Raw genomic sequence first — 24871 nt, 5'->3', positions numbered from 1 at the left:
AGGATTCTAATTTTCAATGTGTCCGTTTTTAAAACAATACAAAAGTGTCTTTGCCTTTTTTTTTTTTTCTGTGTTGATACTTGACCATCGCACCTTGAGCAACTTTTCCCAACTTTCCTTTCCCCCTGCCATTGATCTCTCCCATCCATCGGTTTGCCTGTGAGGATTTTCTTGCTTGCGATTGCTTCCATCTCTCTTCTTCAATATCACACCTGACTCGCCTCGCTTTTGTTCCTGGACACTAAACGCACAATTTGGTGATTGATGAGCCATTAGCTTGGCCTCGACCTTGGCCGCCGAAAGCTTGGCCGAGAGACGAGAGTCAGAAAAAGCGTACTCTCTTAAAGGGACGGTGTCCTAAAGTGACATGTTTGTTTTGGAATGTTGTTGGGTTCAATGTCAGTGACAGCTGGATTTGGATCAGTGATGGCGCATAAACATATTTGGTGTCAAAAGAACGATTGGAGGATCCCTTGTCTTACATCTAAGTTGCTTTTTTTTTCCTGCCCTGTTCTTGCAGCTGTTCAAGACGAAAGTACTGGAGTTGGGCGCAAAGTTGCTCCCGGCCTTCAACACGCCGACGGGGATCCCGCGAGGAGTCATCAACTTGGGGAGGTGAGCATCAGCACCGAGTAGTCACACCAGTCATGCAATCATTTGTGATGAGTTCTGTCATTTTATTTTTTTAAACATTCATAACCTGGAGTACTTATAGAAACCAGTGCATGGCTTACTGTATTTTGTTTGCTGTATTTAAGAACAAAATGTGTATTATTACAGGAACTAAGTAATTTTTGGCAGAATAATTGTACCTTGCCCCACAATCAAAGGCATAATATTAGCAACCGCCCCTTAAAAAAACATTGCCAGCTGCCATTGCACTATTTTTGGGTCATTATAACTTTTAGCAAGATGGCAGCTAGCGTGCGCTATAAGCTAACTTGATGGTCTGCATCTTCATTTAGTTAAACAAGCTAGATGGCAGCTCGCTTGCGCTATATGCTAACTTGATGGTCTACATCTTCATTTAGGTAAACAAGCTAGATGGCAGCTAGCTTCCGCTATAAGCTAACTTGATAGTTTACAATTACATCTTCGTTCAGTTAAACATTACAAACAGACTTGACTACATTGTGGCTGGGTGACTGACCCATGAAACTAAACACATGAAGTAGAAATGTACGGACAGCACGATAAAGTAAGGTTAGCACGGTTTAGGATGACCATATTTTAATTTCCAAAAAAAGGACACTCGGCCCAGCCTCAAAATCGTGGTACCAGTCGCGGTAGCATAGCACACTCCACCTCCTATGTGTCATGCAATGTTGTCAGGATTACCTGTTTGACATCTATTAAACATGACACAAAAAGGAGAGAAGAACTCAGTTCAGGGCTCGCGAGGAGAGAGGAGAAGAACTGACTGATACAATTCACTCCTGCACTCTCTAAAGAGTCCTCTCCTCACCCTCTCTATTTATTCTATTTTCCACGCCCTTTCCATGCCCCTAGTTGCATGGGTGTTCTGGACATTTTCATGATTTTATAAACCCTGTGGACGCCCAGACAGGACGTTAAAAAAAAAAGTGGTCTGTCCCCCCAACATAGGACGTTTGGTCACCCTAACGTTTGAGTCACACGTTTGAGGTTCCATCTTTAGATCTGGGCCTTCCTGTGTTCACATATTCCCCCTGAGACGTAAAATTCAGAACATTTAAATGACAGTAATTTGAAAATGTAAAAAACAAAAAAAATCAAAAGAAAAAAAGGAGCTAATAGTTAGCATGTATGCCTCATAGCAGCGAGGTTCTGGGTTCGAATCTGGTGTAAATTTTCTACAGGTACTCTCTTACATTCCGAAAACATCTCAATTGTCCGTTCGTGTGAATATCAATATTTTTCTGATCTTATTCGACTGTGTGCCCTGCGACACAACTAGTCCAGAGTATACCCTTCTCACTCAAAGTCAGCAGGGATTGGCAGCACTTTACCCACCACTCTTAATGAGAACTATACAAAATGTTTGAGTTTGTAAATCATCATTATCACAGGCAGAAATTGTTACCAAATATAAACATGCCAGATTTTCTATTAATACATTTTGAAAAAGTATTTTTGCATGCTTGCCAGTTAATGTAGCTCAGTGCTACAAACTGAGTGTTTATATATGATTTTGATTAGGCGCTAATCCATGTGCGTAAATAAAAACGGCCTAGATAATATTTGCATGTATTAAAGTACATGAACTCGCCTAGACTTTTAATCTGTTCCGAAGCATTAACGTGTCCCGGCTAAGTGGCTAATAAACAGACAGCAAAACGCGGCTTCACTGGTTTTCAACACAGTGTCTGTTTGGCGATTACTTTTTGCTTTACGCGCCGGGTGGGAAGCAACCGAGCGCGCTGGACATCTGCTGGCTCGCTTCGTTATCTTCTCCTGCACATCAGGAGGAGGAAGGAGGAGGCAGGGGTGTTATGTGATGTGTGGTCATGTGAGGTGAAGGAGCGACAAAATAAAATGGATAGAAAAAGTCTGCGCGCTTCGGTTCAAATGTAACTTTTGGGATTTAAAAAGAAAAAGCGACCTTGTCACCTATACAACAACTGAAAAAAAAAACAGACATCTTTTTTGAGAGTGAAAGTAAAATTAAAGGGATACTTCACTTATTTAGCCTATTATAGCAATAAAAAGTTCATATTTTGTCTATAATTAATTTAATTCTTTCATTATTTCTCACGTACAATTAGTACCTTTAAAAACACATTTTGCAACTTGCTGTTGACTGAAAATGACATCACAAGGGCTCAGGTAACCAATCACAGCTCACCTGTTTTCTAGCTTTGGTCATGTGACAATCAAGAGGCTGAGCCCTTGTTATGTCATTTTCAGTCGACAGCAAGTTGCGAAATGTGTTTTTAAGTTTTTAAAGGTACTAATTGTACGTGAAAAATAATGAAAATATCAACCCTATTATAGGCAAAATATTAATGTTTGACTGCCAAAAATGGATAAATAAGTAAAGTATCCCTTTAAACAACTGAAAAAGTGTTTGCATAAGTGTGCACACCCTCTTAAAGCAGGCTTAAGGAGTAACAGAATACATGTAACAGTGTTATGTAATTACGATGCAAAAAACGGAACTGTATTCTGCATAAAAGCATTATTTTTCACAGTTTCCATTTTAATGCGAGGAGAGGCAGGGCGTTGATTGGAGCAGTTATTGAATTCTGATGGTATGATAACTGTGAGCAAAAATATCACGGTATGAAAATTACAGCTCTAAAATTTCAATTTTTCCCCCAACAAAACAGAATATTTGGTGCATTGACTAATTTGCTCCCAAAAACGTATAAATACGTTCCATTTTAAATATTACCCTGCTCCCAAAGACGTATTTATACGTTTTGTTTGTTTGTTTGTTTGTTTTTATGCCAGAGCAAAAAAAAGCCTCTGAACTGAAGAGAATACTTGAAGCAATGGTAGTTATTACAAAAACGACCAGTAGGTGGCAGCAGAGTATAAGCGATCAACCAGGGCCATGTTTTGCCCCACTGTTTTAAACAGATTTGTGAACAGATTTGTGAATAATGATGAAACTATATTCTAATGCAAATTGTTGCAAAACAGAAACAGAAAAGACTCTAATCTTTCTTTTGGTAGGTTCCATGTTTTTATAGCAATAGAACAGAATATTCTGCGGGCCTCGCAAAATCAGTCAAAATCCAGTAAAAGGGTGTTGCTTCAGTGAAAATGACTTCTGGGAGTGAATGAGTTAAAGACATGCACCATGTTAAAAGCATGCAAAAAAAATGTTTCATTTTAGTTATAAATACTTAAACTCTTTTGGCAATGAAGCTTTTGGCATTGAAACTAGGATCTCATACTGCACTATAATTTCTGCATATTGCCATTTGCGTGCATGGCCAATAGTTACTACACAATAAAAACATTTAAACATAATAAAAAGAAAAATACAGGGATTTGGAGTTCCCGAATTTTGACTTAAGTCGAATTTCCCCATTAAAGTCAATATTTACATCAAAATAATTTGCATAAAAAAACTGAAATGCATTAAAATAAAAAAATAATATAAAATAAGATGCTGTTCTTACCACTGCTTAGAGGTGCATGGAAAAGAAGGGGGGGTCTGATGTGGAAAAAAAGAGATCGAAAAGCCAAAGATACTCCCACAAGTTCACAAGCACTAGCACTAGCTAAGGGTTAAATAGTAGACGAGGGGAAAACATTGTGGGCTATATGGTGGACCAGCAGCCAAAATGGAAAATGGTGGACCGAGCGTAACTGTTGTAAAGTCAAAACAACTTGGGTCCAGTGTGCCTTAACTTAGGACTCCCTGTACTAATTATGTATCTTATATAACAATATTCGCATTTTCAAGCTCCCAAGATGGCACCTTTTTTGTGTCTGTGGCAGCTTATTCTGTGCGCGTTTTACGTTCTGTTGCAGTGGCAGCAGTTGGAGTTGGGGCTGGGCGTCGGCCGGGAGCAGCATCCTGGCCGAGTTCGGGACCCTGCACTTGGAGTTTGTCCACCTCAGCGAGCTCTCCGGCGACCCCGTCTACAGCGAGAAGGTACGCAGTTTCAACCGAGAGCAAATGATTTCATTGAAGGACCCTTGGAATCAATGATATATAATATTATATTGTATCACATTTTTGAATTGTTAGTAGTTGATGTTTTGTTTGACTGTTTGCGCAGGTGATGAACATCAGGAAGCTGCTGAACAAGATCGAGAAGCCTCAAGGCCTGTACCCCAACTTTCTCAGCCCGGTCAGCGGAAACTGGGTCCAACGTACGTTACATTTATGTCAATGTGGTTGTATGATGATCAGCACGATTCATATTTCTGTGTTGAGAACACAACTAAAAAAACCTCTTAATGCTGCCACTGCATACTGTAGCTGTCCCTAATCTTGTGGCTGCTCTGCAATCTTGAGCTTTTTCTATGAATCCACATTGAAATTCATAGCTGAATATGATATTTCAGCGGGGGCGTTCTTGCGACTCCCACGCAATGTTCTCCCAACGCTGCTCGCTGTGTTTGCCCTTGACACGCGCACACGCACACTCGGTCCTTTTTAGTGTGATAACGCAGACAACTAGCAACAATTAGCCTCTGTTATTCGTGCGGAATCGCTGCTTTTCAGCAACCCCCTCCTCGCCACCCTGATCGTTTTCACGCCTTTTCTGGTAAATCGGAAAGGATCCAATTTTCCAAAGTAATTGAATTCATTATCATTTCAATAAGGCAAAAAAAAAAGAAAAGCAGCAGGAGCTCGGGCAGGCGCCGCTTTTGATGCCGCGCATTAATAAGCAGAGCAATTGCCGGACGGCCGAGCAGATTGTTGATGCTTCACCTTCACAAACGGCAACGTAATTAAGTCCGCATACAATGTACACATGCCGTTAATTAGCTCTACAAAAAAAAGTTTTTTGTGTGATTTCACTGAAGAAGTTTACGTGTGATGGCAAAGTTGGGGGAAGAAAACTTACTGTGATCTACTCACTTTTCTGTCCTGGCTGCAATATCACAAAGGAGATGCAGAAGAGGTTGCTAGTTTGAAAAATCAGCGAGTTTCACTTAGCAATATGAAATTTGGTGGGCATGTCTATCATGAGAAGACCCACAAAAAACTCTCAATGGGGTCTGAAGTGGCCATTTTATGGGCATTTTTGCCAAAAGACAAACTTATGCTTGTGTATTTATTTTTACAATTCATCACCTAAAACCGGTTTAACTTAGCAACATATTTGGTGGACAGTTCCAAAAAAAAAAAAAAAAAAAAAAAAATCTCAAGACGCAATCAGAAAAACATAGGAAGTCAACTTTTGTGGTCTGAAGTGGTCACATTTGGGGCATTTTGATCATTTGCAGAGATTCGTAAAAGAATTTGATGGCCATGTCTATCATAGGTAGACCCACAAAAAAGGCTCAAGAAGCTATGTCTAAAAAGATACAGGAAATCTGATCGTCTGTTGCTGGTGTTTTGGCCAAGACAAACTTGTTTTTGCTGTGTTTTTTTATGATAATGAATCAGCACCCAAAACTACTTTTACTTAACAACATGAGATTTGTTGGGCATGACAATATAGCACAAGAAGACCCACACAAAAAAAAAGTCTCATGGCCAGAAAGACACAGGAAGTCTGCCATTTTAATTTGAAGTGACCATTTCTGGTTGTTCTATCTTTCAGCCCCCCAAAACAGTTTTACTTACCAACATGAAATCTGGTGGACATGTCTATTATGAGTAGACCCACAAAAAATCTTAACGGAAATTCAATTACAATTTCCATTATTACACTCCATAATTACAAAATTAGTATAACCATAAAAAAAGATTAATACTAATTTTGAGTTGTTTAAATTTATAGATTTGCACCTTTTTATTTTAAAATAACAAATTTAATACATTTAGTTTCATCCAAAAGGAATTTAACATAATTATAGTGTTTCAAAGAATTTTATTTGTGTTAATACTTGTTACATTTTAACATTTTCTTTTTTTGTACCAAAAATCAAATGATCGTCCTAATCGTGATTTCAGTTATTACCAATTTAATTGTGAGTAATCTTTTCCTCATAATCGAGCAGCCCAACAGGAAGCTACGTCTAAAAAGAGACAATACACAAAGTCCACCATTATTTTGTTACAAAGTGGCCATTTTAGGGTCATTTTGGCCTTTTCTTGGCATTCGGATTTTAAAAAGAAACATATTTTTTCTCATATCCTGTTTCGAAGTGAAGTGACTGTCCGACCTCATACACTCACTGTTTGTTCCTCCCAGATCACGTATCCATCGGTGGGCTGGGGGACAGTTTCTACGAGTACCTGATCAAGTCGTACCTGATGTCGGACAAGACGGACGAGGACGCCAAGAACATGTACTACAACGCTCTGGAGGTACGGACGCACGCGCACTCAAATATGCTACGCAATTAAAACGCTGTACTTTCCAGGCGGTGTGACCAATATTGGTTAATAAGCCACAAGCGTGACTGGGGGTCCGCCTTAGATTAAAAGCAAATCCTCGCTTCCGCTATCCCCCCCTTCCAGTAGGCTTCATAAAGCATGTGTCAATAAGAAAAAGCTCATTAACTCTGCTTGGCTCATGTTTGCTCCCAGGTTATACACACGCTTATATTTAATCAGGCATGTCAATTGGTTCAGTCGCACTCCCCAGATTTTTTTTTTTTTTTTTTTTTTTTTTTAATTCAGCCCCCAAGACGTTTTCATAAAATTTGGTGGAGATGTCAGTCATTTTGAAACCTACAAAAAAAATCTCATTCCTGAAAAGTGACATGAAGTCAGCCATTTGGATTATTTAGGGGTCCTTCAAAAACTTATTGACTTCAGTTTTGAAGGAGTGAAATTTTGGTCATTAGTTTGGTTTAAAATGCTTAATTTCATTTTGGCCGTTTCTAGGCGTCCTTCAAAGACGATGTCGCCCGAGAGAGTTTGTCCGATTGCTACCAAAATGTGTGCTAATGGTAGTAGACAGTAGTGTTAATTTCATCAACGTACATTTTTTACCGGACTAAAACTAGACTAGACTAAAAACCTCATTAATAAACAATAACTGGGACTAAATTAGTCTGCATTTTCGTCGACTAATGAAGACGAGATGAAAATGTACTTCACTTAATAAAAAAAAAAAAAATGGACTAAAATCTCTGGACATTTTAGTTCATGAACAAAAACAAGACGATATATGATTTAGTAAAATCTTGTCTCTGCTAATCTATCACTGTGAAACTGTCATGTGACACAGAGTGACACACCCCCTTTCATGTCTGCAGCTAGCGAGCGAGTGCATCATGCACAAATAAGGCACAGACAGGAGAGGTGGATTCACGGTGAAAGGTTTAAAAAAAAAAAAAAAAAAAAAAAAGTACATCATAGTATTAATGTAAATAATCCAATGGCTATAACACTCTAACAATACCGTTAATCCGACCGCTAGCTAATGCTGGCTAATTTACTAGCTCATATAGAATGGAGCCATAGTAGCCACTTGTTGATATACAGTAATTGCGTGTGAATTTGTTTTTTTGTCAAAAAGATTAGAAAATTTCAGTGTAAATAGTTTTAGATCTGAAATGTTCAACATTACCTACCAACAAAAAATATACAGGGATAAAATGATTGTCCTGACTAAAACTACACTAAAACGTTGACAGTTTTTGTTGGCTAAAACTAGCCGAATAAAATCATGTTTTTCTTGGACTAAACCAGAAACTAAAATGCTTGATTTATCATCGACTAAAAATGGACTAAATAAAAATGGGACGAGATTGACTAACTATGATTAAAAACTAACAAACGTGATTGAAATTGGACTAAGACTACATTTTAAAAATGGCTGATAAAATGAACACTAGTAGACAGATGGGGGATGCTAAATTGCAAACCATTAATTTTTTTTGTCATTGGAGCATGGCAGCGAAAAGTGATGAGTCATCATAAAACACCTAAAAAGTTTGCATGATAAAAAGTCATTTTCACATTGGCAGACACTTGCATGAATGTCTTCACCCAGCACACATTTGGTGTGCCCACAGGTGTCAGGATGCGAGGGGCTTCTTGCCGGTTCCATTTGAATGCATTTCTCGCTCGCCGCCAATTTAGCATGTAATAAGGCCATTGAATGCGACATTTCAAATCCCGGCGCATGTTTTAACTTTGCGCTCGCACAGCTTGACATTTAAGACTTTTCAAAGGTTTTATCGGATTGTTAAGAGGTGCGAATTGGAACATCTAAAATGGGACTTTGGTTCAGACGTTTAACGTTTTAAATTGAATAGCGGGACCTCGGAAATCTGAATCCCTTGAAGAAGAAAAACGTTGAATTTTCAACGTGATTTAATGATAATGCAACAAATGGGAAAATTAGCTTAATACGTTTGATAATAGAATAGAAAATAGATTCTTCACTTTTAATCTTTTGATAAAATATTTTGGTGAAAATACACATTTTTATTGAGACTTTTTGTTGTGATTATAATCAATTTCAGTTACTAAAAAAGATATCTCAAAATAATAATATTTTTTTATCATTACATTTTTATTTTAGTCTTGTGACTATATTCCTCAAAAAATCTAACTTTTCATTTTGAAAATGAAATTTAATTCTCATTTAATTTAGACTCATTAAAAATGGGGCCGAAAAGCTAAAGTGTTAACATTTTAATTAAGGTACTAATATGTTTTCCGTATGATGCAGGTCAGGGATGCTTTGGTCTCTGTCAACATATATGGAATTTCATGTTTAAAATACAAGGTAAAAACAAAAACAATAACAATAATTCTGTTTTCTCACCCCCCCCCCAAAAAAATGCAACAATTTCTGTGAAAAAATATAAACATTTTTCTTAAAAACAAACAAATAAATAAATAAATAAATAAATAAATAAATATCTGACTTTCACATAGCTGGAAACAAAAAAAAGACAAAATCATTAAATGTTGGCTTTTTTCATTAGGAAAAAAAAAAGACTTCTCTAACAACATTGAAGCGTTTTTTTTTGTTTTTGTTTTTTTTTTGTTTTTTTTTTGTTTTTTGTTTTTTTTGTAGTGTGTCCCCAATGCCCTTTATAAGGTTCAGCTTTGTCTATAAGGTCTGACATTTTCAATTATATGAAAAACAAAAGATACCATTAGCATATGATTCTTCAGTCCAAATCCCTCTCAAACTTCCATGCATACATAATTAATTTTATTTTTATTTTATTTTTTTGAGTGTGCGGTTGCTTTACTGTGGGTGTCGAGATGCTTTACGCCAAAGTGCCACGCTTGTTCCAGACATTCTCTCTTCGGACTGGTCTTCGGGGAAGGCGAAGACAGAAGGATGATGGCATTAAAAATAAAACTCCAAAAATGATGTACATTGCTGGAGATGAGCACATTCCCTCAGGCTGCAATTATACAAAGAAAAAAACACAACATGAAAACGAGGGTCAAGCCAGAAGCGCGGGCGCTAATTACAATCGCGCCGGTTTACCCCCGTGATGTGCGATTTAAAAGGCTTAGGTCGAGTGTGTGCGTGTTTGCTATCAGATGAAGTTAAGAGCTTTGTGCGTGTGCGCGCGCGTGCGTTTATGGCGAGCCAGATCGAAGGTCCAAGTCGCAGCGCAACTCATTAGGTGTGGCATTTAAATAAAAGTATGGCGCTAATTAAAAGAGCGCTTGGAACAAGAGCACATTTTGCCCAATTATTCTATTCCCTGATTAGCTTTTCATAATATTATTATAAAACACATTGCTTCATTTGGTCTTGTTGTATTAAGGCAGATGAGTTGTGTTCATTTGATAATCTGCAGGTTTGCACTTTAGTGTTGTGCTAATGTTAAATATAAGATGGCAAGCCACAATATTAGGTACACCTACACATTTTTTCACATGACTGCAGATATGTGATTCTGTGGTTTCATGGGACACAATGAAAAGTTGTCAGTTTACAGCTTGTATTACCGTGTAATTATTGTTCACTCAAAATAATTTAAAATACATCCACTAATAACTAATCTTGTAGGCTAAATGCTACATACATAGTATATTTTCCCCATAATGCCAAATACCGCTTTGCATTATGGGAAAAAAATGTGGCCCAAGTGCTTTAAAAAAAGTGGGTTTTTTTTACTCGCTCAAGTAATACCCTGTGGCAGTATGGGAAAATATGTTATGTTTGTAACATTTAGCCTACAAGTACGTTAAAACATATTTTCAAGTATGCTTGAATGTAAATGCGAGTAAATCTTATTATTATGAAATTATTATTACTAATCTTATTTTGTTTACTAAACTCAGTGTAAACAAGTTTTTTTAATACTTTGTCCACCACTCCCAGAAACGTATTTAAATTTTTTTGTGTTTGTTTTTATGCAATTCTGACATGAAGAGGCGGCTTAAATCAATGGTTATTATTAAAAAAAAAAAAACAGCCAACAGGTGGCAGCAGAGCATAAGAGATCAGCAAGGGCCATGTTGCAACAAGCTCTTTTTGACAGTGTTTTCACCAGGAATGTGAATATTGATGAAACTTAGCTATATTCTAATTCTAATTGCGCAAAACGGAAACAGATAGAAACATACTTTATTTTTCCTAATGAAAGAAGAAACTCTAATCTTCCTTTTGGTAGGTTTCATGTTTTTGTTTTTGTTTTATAGCAATAGAACATTAGAACATAAGGCTCTTGCGAAATCAGTCAAAATCCAGTAATACAGCCGGGGGAATGAAGGGGGTTGCTTCAGACTCCCTTTTTTTTTTTTTTTTTTTTTAATCCTTTACAAAAAAAAAAAAAAAATCTGATTTACTTCAAAACTCAGACATTTTCTAACATATTTTTTGTAACATGTATTGTCTGACAGGCCATCGAAAGCAACCTGGTGCAGAAGTCGCCCGGCGGCCTGACCTACATGGCGGAGTGGCGGGGGGGCATCCTGGACCACAAGATGGGCCACCTGGCCTGCTTCTCCGGGGGCATGATCGGCATCGGCGCCGACGACGGCGCGCCCGACAAGCGGCAGCACTACCTCGACCTGGCCGCCGAGATCACGCACACCTGTCACGAGAGCTACGATCGCTCGGGTGAGAACGTCGAAAAGTTTGCTCCGCATGTCACCGTTTACATTCGTTTGTTAAATCCGTACGTTTATGCAGTCAAATGCGTGCACACTTGAATCCAAACGGAATCAAAGTTGTGTTGAGCTTGAAATGATAGCTGCTCAAACACGAGCGTCCTTGGCATATATCGAGTTGAGTGGAATAATTCAAGTGTGCCTAAGTGACGCTTGAGTGACTCAAATGAAAGGTTTTGCTCCAGACATCTTTTTAGAGAGAAAAACTGGATGTTGTGACACTTTTAACGATGCCATTCAATGAGCAAACATTGTCTTTATCGCCATTGTTTGCGTCAGCCAGAATGGGACACCATTTTGACAGATAAAGACGGAAAGTCTTTTTTTTTTTTTTTTTTTTTTTGTCTTTGGCTTTGCTTACTTTTTATCGTCCTTGAATGTTTCTCATTTTGTGCTCTAGTCTTTACTTTAGAGACAAAAATGGTCTTTGCTGTCAATAGTAGTGATGTAATGATATCCGAATGTCACGATATGATATTATCACGATACGATAATTATCATGTTATTGTGGGGAGGTTGGCGATATGTAGAAAAGGTCACAATATTGTACAAAAAAAAGAGCTCATACTTAAAAAAAGCACAATATTGTGCTTTTGTACATAACAGCAATGTTATGTTATTATTATTATTATTATTATTATTATTATTATATTATGAGGGCGGCACGGTGGGCGAGTGGTTAGCACGTCCGCCTCCCAGTTCTGAGGACTCCGGTTCGAGTCCAGGCTTCGGCCTTCCTGGGTGGAGTTTGCATGTTCTCCCCGTGCCTGCGTGGGTCTTCTCCGGGTACTCCGGTCTCCTCCCACATTCCAAAGACATGCATGGCAGGTTCATTGAGTGCTCCAAATTGTCCCGAGGTATGCGTGTGAGTGTGGATGGTTGTTCGTCTCTGTGTACCCTGCGATTGGTTGGCAACCAGTCCAGGGTGTCCCCCGCCTACTGCCCAGAGCCAGCTGAGATAGGCGCCAGCACCCCCCGCAACCCTTGTGAGGAATAAGCGGTCAAGAAAATGGATGGATGGATATTATATTATGTTTTATTATTATTATGTTATTTTGTTAATGCACGCACACATTGAGTTTCCTCCACATATTGACTTGCTTCACAGGCATTAGGCATATTAGGTTCCCCTTCATCTGACAATTAGTGTAGATTTTCAACACAGAAGGGCCAAAACATCCCTCATGAAAATTAAATTGCACTAAAAAACTAGCCACCAGAGGGTGCTAGAACTGCACAAATGGAAATCAACCTGACTTTTTTTTAACAGTGTTGCATTTAAATATCGTGAACATGACGACGACCATATTGTGGCAGTTTTAGTATCAAAATATCACGATATCGCTCTTATCGTTACATCCCTAGTCAATAGACTGTCTTTCGTGGTGCTTTAAAAGATTGAAAACTATGTTGTACCAAATTGTGGAGAATGGCTTGAAGTCTCTTTTTATATTTGGCAGTTTTCCAAATGAACAAATTTCAACACTAGCGTGTTCGGTCTGCTGATAATTCCAGCTGATATGAAGTAATTGATCAAGTGCGGGCCCCCGGGTAGAGAAGTGGAACCGTCACTTTCCTTCGGTGCTGTTTGGTGTGGGTTGAGGTTCGCTTCCCCGCCCGAGAGACCATGTCAGTTTGTGTGTTTGTGTGAGTGGGTGAAAAGAAAGAAATCAAGTGTAAAAGGAGGGAGGTGCTGATTGATTTTTTTTTTTTCCTTCCAGCCACCAAACTGGGACCCGAAGCGTTCCGTTTCGACAGCGGCGCCGAAGCCACGGCCACACGGCTGAGCGACAGATACTACATCCTCAGACCCGAGGTCATCGAGAGCTACATGTACATGTGGAGGCTCACCCATGACCCCAAGTACAGGGAGTGGGGATGGGAGGCGGTGGAGGTAAAAAAAAATAAAAATACAACTAAGTGAAAGAAAGTATTGAACTCAATCAATCGTCATTTACAGACTCAATGTCTCCCAGCAGTTTTTCCAAGAACAGTCGGAACATTAGGAAGAAAACTAGTTTATTTTTTTTCAAATTAAGAAAAATCTGTAGTTATCTAACAAGAATTTAAAATATATATATTTTTTTAAATACAAATCAACTAATTACACAACAAGGGACACGAGGGAGAGTAGACACGCACAGGTGGACAAGATCACACTTAATCAGACAAAGGAAATTACAAAAAAACAAACCACAATGGGCCCAAAAGCAAACAAGAACTAAAAAAAAAAAACTAAACCCAAAACATGACACCAAGAAATAATGTATATTTTTACCAAGGGAAAAAGTTATAATCTAGCAAGAAATAAATTTTTAATATTAGGAGAAAAGTCTTTGTATTACAAGAATTTAATTTCCAATAAAATTCGCACATTTATGATAATAATGCAGAGAAAAATCCATTTTCTTTTCATGAAAAATCCAACTAAAAGTAGTAATTTAATGACATTCAGCAATTATGAGAAAAATGTTACAATAACTTTTTTAGTTACAAATTAGACACAGTCTAACATGATTCTACTCTGCTAACAAGAAAAATTATACATTGATAATTAAAGGTACGTCACAAGGAGAAAAAATGGCTATTTTGATAATTAGAACTTAATAATAATAATAATTTATCACAATAAGAGAAAAAAGTACTATTACGAAAAATGTACTCTCACAAAATTAGGTCATAATATGTCAAAGTTTTTTTCAAGACAAAAAGTTTAACATATTAAGTTCTAATGATTTGAGGGGGAAAAAAAGTCATAATATTGCTAGAACTTTGGTTTCACACTGAAAATGTATTACGATAAAGTTGAGAATATTGTTTTAAATAGGCATTTTATAACTATACTAAAGTAATAACGGAATCAGAAAACAATTGTAAAAAAACATTCGAGAAAACATTTTTAGTAAATTTTTTATTTTAAAAAAATCACAAAGACTATGGTAAAAAAAAAAAATTGTTGTGAGAATAAAGCTGTTTTTTTTTTCACAATGAAATGTTTGTTTGTTTACGCTGTAAAAACATGGAACTGTGTCCTGCCTCCAACGTTACTTCCTGTTTGTTCCTTCTCATACCAAATATAAAAAAAAGTTATCAAAGATTGTGTCAGGTTAGTGTGTGCTATTAAACCAACTGAACTCCTCACCTTTCACGCTAAACCCCATTAGCATCCCTAATTACCCTCTCCAAGTAGCAGCGCCCGCTATCATGCAGATTAAAGCCGGAGGTGAGGCTTGTGCGAGGCGCGCTATTATTAATGTACATTAGCTTGTCATCAAGAGCAGAAGGTTAGCGTGATGGATTTCGCTTTCATTTAGTCAAAAGCGCCGATCGGGCCTTTAATTAACCAGCACAAAGGTTGAACACGGAGCATTAGCGCGTCAGGGTCTCGGCTAATTAGCGTGCGCGAGGCATCCCTTTGTAGCTAACGCCGCGCTAATCCGCTCGGCTAGCTCGGACACTCCCCATTAGGCTCGTTGTGTTTCGCTCGGGATTTCCATTGTGCTCGACTTTTCAGGTGTATGTGCGTCGTTTGAATACGATTACAAAGGGACACATCATCATCATGAAACGTTAACGCCATGCTCCACCCACATTAGATGACATCGGCGAATATCTTGTTTGATGTCGTCTCGTTTTCAGGCGCTGGAGCGGCACTGCCGAGTGGAGTCGGGCTTCTCGGGGATCCGCGACGTTTACACGTTGACCGACAGTCACGACAACATGCAGCAGAGCTTCTTCCTCTCGGAGACACTCAAGTAAGTTGATGCACCACCAACGGAAGATACCCCTACTAACTGTGGATATAATAGTTAACAAAAACTAACAAAATAAAAACAAAAATGCTTTAAAAAAATGACAACTAACTGAAACTGTTTAGAATTGTAGTTTACTTTATTATGCAATACTTAGTGACCCTTTTTTACTCTTATACTCCATATATTTAAAAAAAATAAAATAAAACACAAAATAAAATAATAAAACTAAACTAAAACAAAGCATTTAAAAATCTGCTCTAAAACAAATACAAATAAATGTATTTAAAAATAAATGTTAAAATGAAATAAAGAATAACTTAAAAAAAATTCTAAACTATTATAAGATTGATTTTTACACAGCTATTTTTCTTTCGCAGGAACGCATTAATGGCAGTTCCATTCATTTCAATAGCGCAAGTTGATTTAAAGAGGAAGTCAACCAAATTTTTTTTTCTTTGACAGTCATATGTTCTATGCAGCCCCACTAATACACTAAATATCTCAGAGACACTCAAGTAAATTTATGCCGACTGACTACACCAACTGAAGATTCCCCTACTAACTGTAATAGTTAACAAAAACTAACAAAATAAAAACTAAAATGCTTTAAAAAATAACAACTAACTGAAACTATGTATAGAATTGTAGTTCACTTTATTAGCAATACTTTGTGACACTTTTTTACTCTTGTACAAATATACTCCATATATTACAAAAAACACTAAATAAAATAATAAAACTAAACTAAAACAAAGCATTTAAAATTGTGCTTTAAAACAAATGAGAATACATTTATTTTAAAAAAATATATTAAAATGAAATAAAGAATAACTATAATAAATAAAAAAATTCTAAACTACTATAACCTTGATTTTTATACAGCTATTTTTCTTTCTCAGGAACGCATTAATGGCATTTCCATTCATTTCAATGGGGAAAGTTGATTTATAGAGGAATTAACCCTTTTTTTTTCTTTTTTCTTTTTTGACAATCATATGTTCTATGCAGCCCCACTAATACACTAAATATGGTATCCTGGTTAATATGAGTTAAGCAGCAAAATCCAGCCGTTTTTAATCCATCTCAGGGGGCGGCCATTTTGCCACTTGCTGTTGACTGAAGATGACATCAATGTTGCTCAGGTCTCAGGTAACAACCAGGGTTATTATAGTTTGGGAATTTTTCATTTTAGTTAGCTTTTATTTCGCTTTGAAATTTTGTTTTTAAAATTTAGTTAGTTTTAATTAGCTTTCACGGCGGTTCTGTTAGTTTTTATTAGTCTTAGATCATCAAAAGTATCATCTTCAGTTGACAGCACGTGGCAAAATGGCTGCCCCCTGAGATGGACAAAAATGTCATCATTCATCATCATTCATAACTCATATTCCAAAAATGTAATATCAGAATAAATAAGATAAATAAAATGTAATATCAATAATCAGAATGTCACGTTCAGACTAGTGAGGTCACATATAACATATTATTGTCAATAAATATTCAAGGTTGACATCCATTTTAAGATACAAGTGATACATTTGATTTCTGAGCACAGTCATGACGATTTCCTCCTGAAACTTTTGCCGTTCACAGGTATTTGTACCTGCTGTTTTCGGACGACGACCTGCTCCCGCCCGAGGACTGGGTGTTCAACACGGAGGCCCACCCGCTGCCCGTGGTGCGCAAGAGCTGCCTGCAGGACCCCTCGACCGCCGCACAGGACAAGAGCAAGCTGTCGGGATGAGCGCCCGCGTTTGCATCCGTCTGACCACGCAGCTCCGAGGGATGCGTTCAAGTTCCTTTCCAGTAAAGGACGTACGTGGTGGTTTTTACACGCTGTGATTGTATATTCTAATCTTTCAAATTTCTTTTTTTTTTTTTTCCGGGTGGACAATCAAGACGAAACGTTGTCAGACACTTTTTCTTTCCTCTGTGAGGAAAATGAGCTCTATTATGTCGGGAAAACCACTTTTGAGTTTGTCAGAATTTTTTTTATTTTGTTTTTTTTTTCAAAGGAATGATTTTGCTTCGCTGACCAAAGGATTTGTTTTCCTCCGCCGCATTCCTGCAGTCAAAATTACGCATTGAATTGTAATAAGAATTACTGAGAGCTCCAGAATATGCTGTTGATGTCATGTTTCTTGCTGAAACTCTCTTAAAAAAAATGTCAGGAAAGTGTCTTATGCATCCTGGGACCATTGTAGACAAAAAAAGATGCTTGTTTTTTTTTTTGTTTTTTTTTCTGTTTTGGCTTTTTTGGGAACTCGCAGCCTTTCTGATAATGGATCCCAAGCCTAAATGCGTTTTCACCTTCGTTCTTTTCCAGTTTCTTACCAACACTGATTTTTGTTGTTTTTATCAGTGCTGTACATAAAAAAAAATATATATTATTTCTTCTTTTTTTTTTCCAGTTGATTTGCTTCCCTCAGGTGTTTCCGTAAGAAAAAGGAGGAAAATTAACTTTAAAAAACAACAAAAGTATTAAGATTTTAAGTCTACTTTTTGCCGGTATTTGGATTCTTATGATACAACTTATTAATGTTTGGTTTAACTTTGGTTGTTGAGTATTTTCAAATACTGATTTAAAAAAAATAAATAAATAAAGAGCTGTGCAACTTTGTACCTTTAAAAAGAACTTGTTTTGCGTTGTTTTTGTGTTTTGTTTCCTGACTTTAGTCACATGACTGAAAGAATTGACCAATCAGCACAGTTGCAGAATCAATCAGAAAATGATTAAAAGTTTATTATACAGTCCGATAACATGAATGAATCTGAAGCCAGTGATTCAGATCAACTTTATGATGGACTTTTTTTTTTTTTTTTGAGCCACACTTAAATGAGTGAAAGACTGAGAGTGTCTTTTTTTTTACTATTTAAAGTCTGAAAATTCATAACAAAAAATGTTTTTGGTTTCTTTGACTAGTAATATTGGGACAAACATTGCAACTTTCTACATTCTGACTTCTTGACAGGATTGTTTTTGTCCTCATACTTAGGCATGGGCCAATATTAGATTCAATATAAAACTGTGAACAAAAATATTGCTGTATCACGATATTAAAATTACAGCTCTTAAATTAGTTTTTTTTTTCTAAATATTTGGGTAAATAAAAAAAATTTTCCTCCAATATTTTTGTTTAAGAAAAAATAGAATATTTGGTACAGAAAAAGCATGTATCATGTTAAGTTTAAATAAATAAATGGTGAGCTATTTTTAGAACAGACCCATTGGCTACTCATGTTGTCCTTGGGGCTAAATAGTACCTGCTGGCAAGTTTTTATGAGCATTCCGGCAGTAGCCGCTCCAAGGAGCTACACCGTTGTATATTTATTGGATGTATTTGTACACATTCAAAGGGTATATTGTACATTTTTAGCACATCTGAGTCTTGTGTATTTTTCTACTGCGTAGTTAACAAGCGTGTGATGTGCATCTTTATTTCTGCCCGCTGTTGATAATTGTGCATTTCGTGGCTACTTAAGACTTGCAACGTGTATCCCATATGTTGTCGTTGTCGAGTCGGACGACGCGACAAGACCAATGAAAGCAAAAGGGAGGCATCAATAGCGACGAGGCAAGGCGCGAGGCGGCGGTTGAAACGACAGCTCCACTTTCCTTCAACGCGACACCCACCGAGCGTCTTTACGCCAATCAAAGAAGCGCTTTTCAAAAAAGCTCTCAGATGTATTCTGGGACGGCGACGGCGACGCACGGCAAACAAACAACACAACAGGAACGTCTCTTCTGTGCGCTGGTAAACACATTTGTCATCATCCGACATGAAAAGTTTTCAAGCCGCTCTCAACTCATCGAGTTTGACAAGTGACGCTTATTTTGTCGCATTGCATATCGTGCATTCCCTTTAACAGCACGCAGGTTTTTTTCTGACAGTCTATAAATAAGTGTCACTTCTACAATGTAAAGAATGATTCAAAAAGTTTGTAATCATATTATGCGAAGATGTTCAGAATACTTCAAAAACATGTTTGCTTTATGTATGAGTACGTCATTTATTAAGCAATCAAAACATATATTAATGTTACAAGAAAAAAGTTTTGAGGGAAAAATCTGACTACTTTGAACATAAATGAAAGAAAATTCTAGAAAAAGTGATGTTATGACGAAGAAATGTCTGTTTAAAAGAAAAAAATGAGTGCGAGAAGAAAGGGGGGAAAATCTTTTTTTTTAAAGGAAAAAAAATATTGCTCAAAAACAAGTTATTTTTAGTAAAGAAAAATGACAACTAAAAATACATAATTTAAATAAAATATGTACCAGTATTTGCCAGAAAAAAAAAATGTAATCTTCAGGAACAAAACAATATTTTGAAGACACAGTTGTGCTATTGTTGCAAAAACATATTTTTCAAGAAAAAAAAAAATCAATCATACAGGGTTGTAATGTTCAGGAATTTTTTTTGTTTGTTTGTTTTTTTCTTTTAAAGCCATGATCATTCAAGAATGTGAAATTTGGGAAACATCGTAAATGTAAGAGAAAAAAAAACTTCAGAAGTTGGATTTGTCCAAAAATAATGGTGAAATATTCAGATAATAATCATTTATTTTAGAAAAAAAGACCTACATTTTCAAGAAAAAGTCATAATTAGAACATGGATTGATTTCAAGGGGGAAAATGTCATAAAATAAAGTAAAACTTTAAATGCTGCAATCTTACAAGGAAAAAAAAGTATATATATATACTAAGAAAAAATATTGTTGCTCTTGGGGCTAACTAGTACATGCTGGCACTGTGTTTCTTTTTTTTTTTTTTTGCTATTATTTGTTTTTTATAAACACAATGCATATTAAACATCATCTGTAACTGTCCTTGTACGTCCAAACTCCTCTTAACTGTTCACTGAGAAGGGAGACAAATAAAAAGCAACTGTCTTCCAATTCATTACTTCAAAGAAGTGGCTCATTTACTCAACTCTGCAAGCAGCCAATTATATTGTACCCTGCGAGATTAATGTTAGCGGTTCTTGAAACCACGATAAACCGTCAAACCGGTAATCGGCTTGTGTCCAAAATCATTATATTTGGTAAATGCCAAAATCTGTGAAAACAATCCAGAAAAGAAACAAATGTCAGATCAATTACCAAATTCAAGAGATTTGATTGCAGCCAGAAAACTTTAAAAGAGTCGAATCCTAAGTAGCTCATTTATGAGGTGCTTACAAGCGTTTGAGTGAGCACAATTTGTATGTGGGCAGTGCAGTGTGAAGAGCCACGGGGGCTGAGAGGCACTTGTCAGAACACGATGCGCAACGATGCCATGCCAACAGTGCAAAAGGTGTGCCAGGCCATCCAGGCCTCGCGCGCTGGCTGGCCCGACACCTTGTCAGCAGCGTTCAGAAGGGAGCAAGGACGCATAATCGCACGCTAATGCGGCTAAAAATAGAGCCACGACGCCACGACACGCTCCTTTTTTGGCCTCTGATCTCATAGTTGGAGATGCCAAACTGAAAATAGTATTTCAAGTCAGGTTAGTTTAAAGGCAACAAAAGACGTCGTTTTGTGTTGACTGTTTTATAGAAAGAACGGCAAAGTGATTAATGCTACCATGCACATTAAGTGTTCACATTTTTATTATGTAAGATCCACAGACGAAATTAGCATTCATCTTATTTATTATTTGGGATCTGTGGCCAACAAGAATTTATTTGACTTCATTTGATTATTATATGAGAGCTGTGGTGGACATTAATTTGATTTATTTTATTTTTATGATGTAAGATCTGCTACAAACAATATTTTATGTTCAGTATTTTCATTACATAAGGGCTTTGTGATTTTATTTAATTTTTGTTATGTAAGGCCGATGATCAACATTATTTCATTCATTGAATGTTAATGTTTTTTTATCATGTCATTTATTTACTTCGTCATTATAATTTTTAATATGCAATATCTGTGCTCTATTTAATTTATTTATTTTAAAGTTCAAGATTATTTTTATTATGTAAGATCCACGGTAAACAATTTATTTTGTTAATTGAATTTATTTTTATCACGTAAACCCTGTGGTAAATATGAATTGCTAATAATGTAATTTTATTAGATTTTAATTACATATAAATTCTATGGTCACCAATAATTAAATGTTAATTTGATTAGAATTTCATTTTTAATTAACCCTTTTTTAAATCAATGTATGTAAACTTGGCATACTAAAATGATGAAATTTAATTTTAATTATAAAAGATGAGCATATTTATTGTATTTTAATTTATGATAGTTACAAAATCACATTTTTACAGTGCAACATTTATGGTAAATATTCATCTTTTTCTTATGTAAGCCTTAAGATCAAGATGAATTTCATGCGTTTAATTATTCCAAATCCAGGTTGGAGACATCAAATAACAATTATGATATTATTAGTCATGCTTTTTGTGTCATTGTTGCAAGTACGCCCGTCTGTCGTCACCCTCCAATAATTATACGAGTGCCACGACTTAATGTGTACTTTCGTGTAATGAAGTTCTCTCATTTGAGGCTTTATGTCGTGGGCGTAATCCTTTAATTAAGCGGCTGCTGCTTTTAATTGGATGCGGTTTCTTAAAAAAAAAAAAAAAAGATCCATATTTACACTGCTTCCTTGTGTGTTTACAATGCTGTGTTCGCTGTGAATTGCGAGGGACAATGGAGCGTTTTGATTTACAGGCATTGATGATCCCGGCCTTATTTCAAGGTATTGCTACTCGTGAAGGATGCTTCCACCCACCCCTAATATAAAAATACATATACTGTATTATACATGTGTGTGTGGAGTCTGTGTGCGCCTAATGACAGCCTGTCTGGGAGGTAAACAGCACGTCATCGTCGTATAGTGGGAATCAGAGAATGTCATTACCTTAACGACGGCCAAGCCCACGCTCACATCATACTAATTGTGCGTAAAGTCATTTTCATAAATAATGGCCTCTTTTATATTAATTATTTCATTACGAGCGAGGCTCCGTCTGTCGCTCGGGACTTATCAAACGAGCGCGGTGATTCTGATGAATGAAATTGACGCAAAGTGGAGAATATGAGGCTCATAAACGGGGACCGTTAAAAAGCCATTTGATGTTTTCAAAAGCATTAAGATAAGCTAAGATGAACTAGCATTGGGCCATTGCTGGGGCAGGTCACCTTTTAAATGATATAACTCTTATTTTGAAATCGAGCTTATTCAAAACTTCTACAACCACAACAAGAAATGGTACAAACTTTTTTTTAATTTATTTTTATTTTTTTGACAATAGTATGTTCCATGCAGCCCCACTAGTCTCAATATGATATTCTGGTTAATATTACGTTAGTGGAATATGAGTTAAGCAGCAAAATCCAGCCATTATTATCCATCTCAGGGGGCGGCCATTTTACCACTTGTCGTCGACTGATGACATCAATGTTGCTCATTGGTCAGATCTCAGGTAACAACCAATCACAGCACAGCTTGAAAAAAAAAAGTGAGCTCTGATTGGTTGCTGCCTGAGCAACATTGATGTCATCTTCAGTCGACAGCAAGTGGCAAAATGTCTGGATTTTGCTTCATAAATAATTTTCCACAAATGTAATATTAATCAGAATGTCATGTTTAAACTAGTGAGGTCACATGTAACATATTATTGTCAAGAAATGTTTAAGGTTGTCTTCCACCTCCATTTTACTTGAATCATTATTTAAGTAATTCTTTTTTTTTACATTCCTTTGATTAAGCACAGTGGTAGTTGTCAAACTGTCCAGAATGTTAAAATGCGTTATGATCTTATTGAATATACTTTTCAAGAGTAAACCTTGGCATACCCCCAATATAACGTGTCCAACGACAGACGTTCAGTCTAACAATTTAGCCGTCACGATCGATTGTTCACGAATAGGAGATAAAATGTAAATCGTGTCACTTTTGACAGCCCGCCCACTCGTGTGTCTTTTTCCAAAGCGTTCAAAGGCCCGTTTCATCCGCACTACGCCAGCTGTCGTCAAGTTACGCCGCATCGTCGTCGTCGTCGGTAAATTGACAACACGCGCGAGTCGGCGGCGAACGACAGCTTGTTGGATTTATCAGCGCATTTACTTTCATGGTAAGGAAGGAGGTAGCAATGTAGACTTTGATTGAGTGACTGGGTGTTATTCCTGGACATCATTTGAAAGGACTCCAACGTCAACACAGATTTTTTTCCCCCCCAGTATTTATTTACAATGGCAATACAAAATTGTACAAAACAGTGTACAATCCCTCTATCTGTTTAAAGTAAACAAATCCTTTTTTCTCAAACTATACATAAATAATCATGTTCAATGATACACATTATAAAACCAAGCAACAGCTGTTGCTTTCTGCAGGCGTAAAAAGCAGGACAGGAGAGAAAACATTCTATAATCTCTTTCGCTTACAGCAAAAACAAGGTCGAGTTTGAAAATGACCGACTTCCTGTTTTCAGTCTTCTTTTAATTTGACCATTTATTAGTTAACGAAATAGTGTCACCAGCTACTGGCCAACAGTGGAATTACACCCAAAATAAACAGAACAAAATTGAGTTATAGCTGTCCATCCATCCATTTTCTTGAACGCTTATTCCTCACGATGGTCGCGGGGGGGGGGGCTATCTCAGCCGTCTTTGGGCAGTAGGCGGGGTACACCCTGGATTGGTTGCCAGCCAATCGCAGGAGTTATAACTGGATTTAAAAAATATATATATATATATATCCACAAAATAGTGAGCCACAAACATGGAACCTGTGGCGGAGGAAGAGTTTACTGAATTCTACATTTTTACTTTTAAAAACAAACAAACTGGTTTTATGAATTGCAGTAACTATACTTACTGTATTTTTGTAAGTCTTGTGATGCATGTTTAACTTGAACATCAGCAGCTTTTTGTATTTGTCTGTTAGAGACAGTCACGTTCAATAAACTTAATTGCTCCATTGTGTGTTACGATTCACTTGAATGGCAGCCTCTCTGAAGCTTCCTTGTAACTCAAATTTCCGCTTGAAAGATAGACAATAAATCAACCAAATGAGGTTTTGTAACTTGTAAAATGTAGTAAGTCAAGGTACCATGGCACTGCAGTTGATTCCTTAAAGTATCATTGTGCAGTTTGTCACTTTTTTACTCACGACTGCCACCTCTGGCCCAAAGTGTAACAGCAGCATCTGTGTTATGCTCGTTCATCATGCGCATGCGAGTATGTGCACAATCTTAAAATGACAGCCACAGCTGACAAACGAAGACATGACTTCAAATGAGGTAAGAAAAACTCCGCTCCTGCCCTCACCAAAGAAACTGTGCAGTGTGCGGGGGTCCGCACACTCTCAGGCAGGGGCGGCGAGATCCGGTCCTCGAGGGCCGCAGTCCTGCTGGTTTTGGATATTTCCCTTCTTCAACACAGCTGATTCATGATCAGCTCATCAGCAAGCTCTGCAGAAACCTGATAACGAGCCTGTTAATTGGAATCAGCTGCACTTCGA

General features: G+C 37.0%; 1 protein-coding gene across 1 annotated transcript in view; it reads left to right on the top strand.

The window, feature by feature from the left end:
• The window catches only part of LOC144022107 (mannosyl-oligosaccharide 1,2-alpha-mannosidase IA), a 150183-nt gene extending 132147 nt beyond the window's left edge, over positions 1-18036 (top strand). Inside the window, exons 5-12 of the mRNA XM_077526607.1 lie at positions 521-615; positions 4465-4588; positions 4716-4809; positions 6807-6922; positions 11387-11606; positions 13378-13550; positions 15296-15411; positions 17002-18036. Of these exons, the coding sequence (XP_077382733.1) occupies positions 521-615; positions 4465-4588; positions 4716-4809; positions 6807-6922; positions 11387-11606; positions 13378-13550; positions 15296-15411; positions 17002-17152 (1089 nt within the window). The 3' untranslated portion in view covers positions 17153-18036. The remainder of the gene's footprint in view (positions 1-520; positions 616-4464; positions 4589-4715; positions 4810-6806; positions 6923-11386; positions 11607-13377; positions 13551-15295; positions 15412-17001) is intronic.
• The last annotated feature ends 6835 nt before the right edge of the window (positions 18037-24871 follow it).

This window comes from Festucalex cinctus, chromosome 7 (assembly GCF_051991245.1).
Source record: "Festucalex cinctus isolate MCC-2025b chromosome 7, RoL_Fcin_1.0, whole genome shotgun sequence".
NCBI classification, from domain to species: Eukaryota; Metazoa; Chordata; class Actinopteri; order Syngnathiformes; family Syngnathidae; genus Festucalex; species Festucalex cinctus.
The sequence above is the reverse complement of the archived record's forward strand: the minus strand, read 5'-3'. Positions and strand labels throughout refer to the sequence as shown.